Genomic DNA, 9,044 nt, shown 5'->3' with positions numbered 1-9,044 from the left:
GGATGAGCAGTAGCTGCCTGAAGCTCAACTCTGAGAAGACAGATGTCCTCGTCCTCGGACCCTCCCCCTCTTCATGGGACAACACCTGGTGGTCCACCGCCCTCGGCAGCCCTCCCACCCCCACAGACCACGCCCGAAACCTCAGCATCGTACTCGACTCCTCCCTCTCCATGACCCGACAGGTCAACGCCGTCACCTCCAGCTGCTTCAACACCCTCCGCATCCTTCAAAACACCTTCAATTGGATCCTTCCCGAAGATCACCCACGCACTCATAACCAGCAGACTGGACTACGGAAACGCCCTCTACGCCGGGTTCAACAAGTCTCTGCTCCGCAAACTCCAGACCATTCAGAACACCGCAGCCAGACTCGTCCTCGGCATCCCTCCACACAAACACATCAGCCAACACCTGCAGAATCTCCACTGGCTCCCCGTTGAGAAGAGAGTGACTTTCAAGATACTGATCCATCACTACAAATGCTCCACTATTGAAGACCCCTATACCGCAACAAGAGAATATCCGTCCATGTACCCAAGAGAAACCCCCGAGCCACGGACCTCGCCCAAACCCCGAGCATCTGCAGAGCCAGAACAGGTGGAGGAGCCTTTTCCTACATCGCGGCCAAGACCTGGAACGAGCTCCCGATCGACATCAGACGTTCCCCCTCCCTGAGCACCTTCAGGAAGACACTCAAGACTTGGCTCTTCGACTAAACGGAGCTGCTTACCCCTTCCTGCGCCTTGAGACCCTCACGGGTGAGTAGCGCACTTTATAAACCCCTGATTGATTGATTCGACTAGAAGTCTCTATCAGATACTGCTTTACTTGTAGGTTTGTCTAAAAACGTTTGTAGTAGGTTAAAAGAGATTGCTATGAGTAAGAATCAATAATGAAATATTGCTTTAAATGTCATAAGCAAATCTATAGTGAAATGAATGGTGTGATTTCTTTGAATCTGTGACACTTGTGTCAAAAAGAAGCTACAGTTATCCACATGCCCATCGGGAGCACAAATGTAAAGTTTTCATAACATAAGATGGACATCAAAATGTTTTGGATAAGATGGACAGTTCTTGTATTGAATTTTTATTTTGCAAGAAAATAAATTATACAACTTAAAAAACCTCCAAAATTAAGCAGTACATCAAAACAGTTCAGCTGGACTGCTATACACAAACTGTTAACATTCCCAACTGTACAGGATTATTTATTGGACTCTGTAGTGTCACTCATTCAAAGCTGTAAATTCACAAATTCCATAACACAGAGAAGATTACAACCTAGAAATATATATATTTATATGTACTACTGTTTATTTCACAAATATGACCAAGGGCTAATGTACAAAGAGATAGCATCAGAGTCAGGACTATTATTTATATAGAACATAGTTCTCATCAGAAACCTTCCAGTAAAACTCTCAATTCTGAAGCCCAATTGTACTGTTAAAAGATGCACCAGAAGGGACAAATAAATCCCAATTCAAACAATATAAAATATATCTTGACTAAACAGATTTATATTTTATACTACACTTTAAAAATGTGAGGACAAAACAAAGTTGATAGCCACTTCATTTTTAATATATGAACTAAAAATATACTGAGAACATGTTGAAAACATGTGAATAAATTATAGCAAAGTTAACATGGTTAAGGAAAAAATGGAAGACTGAAGGATTTGAACATAAATCCTTCTAGGCTAATGCTATATTCACAAAAGATACTATTCCATTTGCTGCCAAAGGCACAGTTTCCTTGTGAGAAGCACACCAAATTAATGCTGGAGGAAGGGAGGACAGAATAAGGGTTCTCAATTTCGTTTCTGATACAAACATTAAAAACAATGCTACCTTTTCCCTTCACTTCCAACTAACTGTGAATATGATCTTATAACCGATTCCCAGCAGCAGTATAATGTGAGATTTTAATTCAAAATACTTTTTAAAACTTTATAGATCTCTTCTAGCTTGGTCTTTGGAGGCAAAATTTCAAAGCTAAATACTGAGCAATAAAAGTTTTTTTGACATTTTCTAAAAAAATATATTTTTAAAGTTTTAGCTTAGCTCGCACCATTTTAAATGATTCATGTAACATACTTTCTGATGCTAAGAAGCTGTGTACATTGGTAAAGTAAACCAGATGGAACGAGACTAAAAAAAACCAATGGTGAACCTCAACCAACTGAAGGTGAATGTCACAACGTATGTACAAACAGAATTTACTTAAGATGAGCTGTGAAAAGCTGCAGTCATCTTGTTCCTGGATTAGTAATACAAACACATAAATTACTGTCTTAAAGGCTGCTTACAAACATAGGTGGAAACAAAGAAAACAACTGTTCATATTTTACAAAACGATGACAGTCTGTGTTCAAACATAACGAGAACAAGATCTGCAAGTAAATACCTTCAATTGCCTCATAAGCCTGGCATAGCCACCTTAGTCCAATTATACCCTACAATATCACTGAGAATCTAATACGGTCTACAAAATAATTGGAGCAAACTGTTACGAAGAAAAGGTTAGGTTAAAGATCGCTTGATGGTACTTTAGTGTCTTTGACCACCATATCTATTTCTGTCCCCTCCAGTATAGTGACTAATAAAAAGAAAAAAAAATAATCCACACATTTGAAGAGATTTATAGGATTTCAAGCTGAAAACGGATACTCGAAAATATTTGCATTGTAAGAAGAAACCACTGCATTTTGCCATTTGCACTTTACGGTTGGCTCAAGAGTAGGCTGGGATTGCCAGTCTCTCTGAACATATAAGCACTTTGCAAAATTGGACTTTTAGATAATTTCCGGTGTATGCAGCATAGTGTACTTTGTATTCTATTTTGCTGTTAATGTTGCTAGCTAAAAACAAAGCATCATTATGCTAAATCTCGTAGAAAGTTTGAATCAATAACAAAGAGCATAAGGCTATCTTTTGCTGAACACACTCCCGGTAAATCTGAACTTCTTTGAAGATAAACTTTTTCCTGTGGGCCGTTTGGAGATCCCGTACTAAAGCATAAGTGACTTTTTAGATCTAGTAATGTAATGCAAAATTACTGCCGAGCAGTTTAATAAAAGGGATAAACACCATGTCACAATACAAATTAACACGAGTTGTGCAACAACTCATCTTTTAATACATTAAGACACTTTTCTAAAGCCATTTTAACCCCAAACATTTAGAATACAAATAATAGAGAATGTACAAGTAAATACATTTCATTTCACTGTTCAATTTTTTTCTGTAAAAAATATCACTTTTAACCATTGTTGCAGACAGAAAGCCATGTTTCACAAAGCTTCCTTAATTTCAATGGATTTCTTTTTAGAATTATCCAATCTGGCCTAATATGGATGGAATAGGATAAGGCAAATCCATACTGTATGTGTATGTACATGAAAACAATATAAAACAGTAATCTTCAATGAAAGCTAAACCAACATTCACAAACCGAAAATATTTCACAACATTTTGTTACCATTAAAATCCAGTCATTATATCGGAGCACTGCTTGAGCCAACTGGTTTATTACCGCAACAAGGATCACATCTGTGTTGAGAAAATCAACGTCTCTTATATTACACATACAGAATTGCTGAAGAGGAATCCAAAGTGAAAGTGCTACTTCAAGTTCCAATTGATTATTTTTCTTTGACAAAATGATAGCAGTTCCTCAGTGCATGAATACTTCAAGATCTGTTTTTATTTTTCTCGTGTAGGGTATCGATGAACTAAAAAGACAACTGTAATCTTCTTGGTTGGTGCAATTCAAATCTACTTAAAAAGCTCACAACAGGCTCTTCATGAAAACAAATTTCTCACAAAACAGCATGCTGTTAAAAGAGTGCAACATGAAGGGAACGCCGTCATGCTATCTCAATTGGCAAAATAACGTCCGGTATGATAAGGCAGGATTGTTATTTGTGCAATGAAAGAGCCGGCACATGTCCTTTAGCCCAAATGTTTGTAGTTGCCTGCTCAAAGCACATCATGTCTGTATGAAACATCTGCCCTGCGATCCTCACTGAGAATTATGCCATGTATATGAAGGTGTTGATATCCGACTCATCTCTTTTGATATATTTGTGTTCTATAAGCCATTCGATTTGTTCTTTTATCATTTTCTTCTGTGGCAAAAACATATTTTTCAATATTTCTACAAGTTCAGTTTGAAGCTGAGCATTCGTAATTTTCTTCCGCATTTTCATTATTTGGATAATAGCCTCCTAAAATAGAAAACAGATTATTATGCAGGATCATGATGAACATAATACAGGAGGTTTAGTGTAAAATGCCCCATTTTACGTACAAAATAAATACAAACTATAATACTGGTTGATGATGATGTTTCTGGTCTCAAATGCTGCATCTTTTGAAGGCCAGTAGTGGCAAAAGTGTTTCCGCTCATACTGTGCAGAACCCTGCTTCTTCAAAATATTTGTAAATAACAAGTTTGCCACTAGATACCATTAATGTGCATAACATGTCATTGAGTATTAGGGGATGAATAAAATGCCTTTCTAGAAGTTCAAACCTTAAGCACATCTTGTTTAAATATAGGATCTGCTAATTACCTCTTAGCTCATAGTATTCATATACATTTTTTTTATTGCATTTGTTACTTAAAATCATTACAATGTGACCTGTGTGTATCACAATTTTGAATTATCAGGTTAAAAACAAACCTTGCTGGTCTCATCCCTTCGTGTACAAAAATAAAAGCATCATTAATCACAAAACCAACATACAAGCAGGTAAATAAAATTGTCATCAAGCATTTAAGAATTGATATGACATTTTATAATCTGAGTTGGCCTCTGAGTGTATAGTAGAACAGGTAGTGGGTGGCCTTAAAACTTTTAGAGTGGATGAGGAGAGGGAATTTAAAAAGTGGAATTGTCGCCAAGGACCGTCCCAGATCTTTTTTTTTTTTTACTGTGCATCAGAACAGTCAATACAACCACATGCATAAATAGAATATAACAAGACAAAAAGATAGAATAAAGAAGGGGTAGAAAAGAGACTGTAGACACTGGAATATCCCAAAATGAGGCAGCATAAACATACAAAAAAAATACCCAAAAAATCGGCTGGACCGATGCCAATGTGACCATATCTTTTCAACTTTTTTTGGTTGATCGAGGACCCATTACTTTTGCAACTGCGATTTCACACTCGAATTTGGCACAACAGATCTCACACCATGGGTGGTGTGAGATCTGTCCATACCCTGGCAACACATGGACGAGCACTAACTATTATAATCACAATTAGTGAGCTGAGGCTGGGGGCCAACCCGGGTTTATAGCCCAGCAAAATTTCCTTATAGCTCAAATTGATTTTGAGCACCACATGTGCTGAAATCAATTGAAATAGACTATCCCAATATCCTTTAACCTTGGGACAGTCAGCAAACGTGTACGATATCAGCCGCAAGAAGTCTACACTCTGGGCAGTATGAACGCTCCCAGGTCACAGCCGCCCCCATTTCGAAATACAATCTGGTGTGTAATATAGCAAGCAAATTGTCTTAAATTGCTGTAATTTAACACTAACCGAGTTCATTGACTGATCTAAAATTACTAGTGCGTCTTGTATCTCAGCAGCCGTAACTACAGTTGCCAGACACGGACTCCTCTTTAAGGCAAGTTGCATGCTATCGTTCAGGGCATAAGCCATGTGCTTCTGATATATCATACTTACGCTGACTGTAATTGCTTTCTGATCAAGTTGGAAAAAGCAGGTGAGAAGTTTGAATGTCTCTTCATCATTACTGTAATCAAACCTATTTACGATTTAATCCCTCACCTGCAGGTATTTAAAAAATGAACGCTGTGGGAGCACATATGCATCCTGCAATGCAGCAAATGTCGGGAACCCCTGACTATCATGCAAATGCCCCAGGTTAACTACGTCCAGTTGACCCCAAAGCTGTCCAACGTGATCATGAAATATGTCAGGGAATATATAGGTTTGCCCCAAAGTGGTATAAGCGAATGAACTGATGGTATAGAGAATTTTGTGCATATTTCCCGCCAAATCCGAACTATGTCTCTGATTATCTTAAACCTCACCCTCTTAAAGTAGCGGGGGTCGAACAACTTATGCAAAGAATATCTAAGGCCAGAACCTAATGCTAATTGATACCAGAGTGAAATCAGCCCAGCTTTACTTTCAACCAATAAGCTTCGAATGAGACCAGTGAATGATGCCCAGAAATATAACTTAAAATCCAGTAACTTGAATCCCCCCTGCATATAGGGTAGCTTCAAGAAGCAGATAGCGCGCCTAGGCTTCCTATAACCCCATATAAAACTACTTACTGCTCCTTTGAGGCATTTAAAAAATGAATCGGGAAGTCGTAATGGTATTGAACGGAATAAGGTAAAGGAACTTTGGCAATATATTCATTTTAACAATGTTATATCGACCTAAAATATTCAGAGGAAGCTTATGCCATTGTCGCAGTTTCACAATTACTGTTTTCAAAAGAGGTTCGTAATTAAGTGCAATGATATTTCCCGCATGACTACACAAACATATGCCAAGATATATAGCTGTATCTGCCACGCTTATAGTAAAAGAAGGTAATTTAAGATTCAGGATAACCTGCTTCTTAGAAAGATGCAGTTTATAACCGGAGAAGGCACCAAATTGCTTAGCCTCCTTAAATATAAGCTTGACAGCAACCTTTGGATTGCTAGCAAAAACTGCTACATCATCAGCATACGCCATTATTTTGAGCTCAATACAATTTAACCTGACAGACTGTATAACGTTGTTTAGAATGAGGTGCCTTAGATAGGGTTCAATATAGAGGGCAAACAGCAAGGGAGAGAATGGATACCCTTGACGCGTGACCCTACTTATTGGAAAGGAAGAAGAGGAGGAGGAGTAGCCGCCTGTCAAAACATTCGCGACAAGGTTCTTATGAAGCGTCTGCATCAGTCTTATAAACTGACTACCTAAACCACATACATCCATGTTCAGCCAGAGCGTTTCCCAAGTAACCCGGTCAAAGGCCTTCTCTGCATCCAGCATTATCATGCCAATGTTGTCCTTAGTTTTACCAGCAACATCAAACGCCGCAATTGTGGTGTTGATATGCGCCGGAGTATCTCTGCCAGGGATAAAGCTGTGCTGCTGTTCTGAAACCAAATTATGCATGACTGGGGCAAGACAAAAAGTTAGGATTTTAGAGATGACCTTGGGGTCTGCATTTATCAAGGAAATTGGTCGGTAAGAGCTCCTATCCTCGGGTGGTTTATCTTTTTCAAGAAAAAACACAATATTGATCAGTCCCCATGATGACAGAGCAGGGTCTCCATTACTAATAGCGTAACCAAATCAAGAAACTCTGGTACTAGAATATCTATAAATACCTTATAATATTCCAAAGGTATTGCATCTTCACAGAGGGTAAAGCACTTATAGCTGCCTCGACCTCCCTGAGGCTGATCTTTTCGGGGCATACCACTTTCCTGTAGGTACCTAACCGCAGCCTGGTGATTGTTACGGTCTGGCTTATTGTACACCCTTTGATAAAACAGGGTGAATTGCTCTGCTACCGACTGACGGTAGGTGTGTACAACATCATCCCCAATAATCCGATATATGATATTGTTCGCACTTCCTATCAGAGATCTGATGAGCCAGTAGGCGACCCACTTTTTAACTGTATTCATACTGAAAAGCCCTGTTTTTCTGATAATTGGAGGCCACCTTCTCGATTAGTCCCCTACTTAGCATTTGGCACCTCTCGATTAACCTTAAATATAGAGACTGCCCTTGTGGATCCTTTAAAAGGATCGCCTGAGCTTGTTTCATTTCTAAATCCAAGCAATCCTGCTGACATTGAACCCCTTCATTCGGTTTACGTCTGTTCCGATTCAGAATAAACCAAAGCGTCACCCCCCGAATACATGCCTTATGCAAGCCCAGACAGTTACGACTGATGCAGTGAATTTATTGTTTCGAATGTATTCTACAAGTAAGCGCTTCATATATCCCCTATATTCTATATTGGCAAGCAGATAACGAGGGAATGAAAATGGGCGTCAGCCCCCTCCGTTTACTGGCATTGGCTGCATAGTAAACATAATGGGGTTATGATCTGAAGTGATTTTTGGACCGATCTCGATAGATGCCCCTCCCAACAACTGTCCTTGCACCAATATCATATCTAGCATACTGTCTATGAGGGGAGGAGTGATAAGTATAGCCTGGTACCAGAGGGAACAGAGTTCGCCATGCGTCAACTAAACAATGTAATCTCATTATTTCCAAGATAGATGCGCGAGTTTTAACCATCCTAATATTAGCTTGATGATTAGTAGTGTTGGTGCAATAATCCACTACGCAGTTAAAATCCCCCATTAAAATAAGGTCTCCAGACCAATCCTGCAAATCCAGATTTAAATAGTCAAAAACTCCAGGAGCATCCAAGTTGTGGCCAGACACCGCACAGATAGTATATGTCTGCCCATTAATCATAAGCTGTGCTATGGCCCACCTGCCCCTGCTATCTGAGGCAGTTCTCAGAATCTTGACTGGCAGCCTCTTAGTTTTCATTATGGCAACCCCCCTGTATACTGTTTGAGACTTACAAATAACCGTTTCATACCCCAATTGCTTCAAGACCTGCCGATCTTAAAACGCCAGAAGAGTTTCAGTTATACCTACAATATGCAGCTTGTATGCGGCCAGTTCTTCCCGTATTAACTGCCGATTCCTAGCTTGATTTAACCCAGCCACATTACATTACATACATTTTAATCTAGCCACTGTATTAATCCAGATTTCAAACATTGCAACTAACTACCGTCTTAACCTGCCACCCTCCCTCCTTTCGTGTATTATATATTAAGTGCCATTTGCAGACTTTCTGACTCTTAAAACTACCCCCACCCCTCACCTCTTACTGTGTAACTAACATACCAGTAAGCACTACCACCGGTCACAAAACCCCTTAAACGCCCTGGCCCCACCCTTCCCACCCTGTACCTAGAAAAGGGAAACATCCACCCCATTTGCGGTC

At 39.5% G+C, this 9,044-nt stretch overlaps 1 protein-coding gene across 2 annotated transcripts in view; it reads right to left on the bottom strand.

The window, feature by feature from the left end:
• Nucleotides 1–1,068: 1,068 nt before the first annotated feature.
• CUL5 (cullin 5) overlaps nt 1,069–9,044 on the bottom strand; it is a 677,835-nt gene continuing 669,859 nt past the window's right edge. For both annotated transcript variants that reach the window (XM_085621507.1, XM_085621508.1), the window contains one exon: nt 1,069–4,233. In XM_085621507.1, the coding sequence (XP_085477633.1) occupies nt 4,039–4,233 (195 nt within the window). In that variant the 3' untranslated portion in view covers nt 1,069–4,038. The remainder of the gene's footprint in view (nt 4,234–9,044) is intronic.

Source organism: Triturus cristatus, chromosome 8, assembly GCF_964204655.1.
Source record: "Triturus cristatus chromosome 8, aTriCri1.1, whole genome shotgun sequence".
NCBI classification, from domain to species: Eukaryota; Metazoa; Chordata; class Amphibia; order Caudata; family Salamandridae; genus Triturus; species Triturus cristatus.
This window is presented reverse-complemented; position numbering and strand designations above follow the sequence as displayed.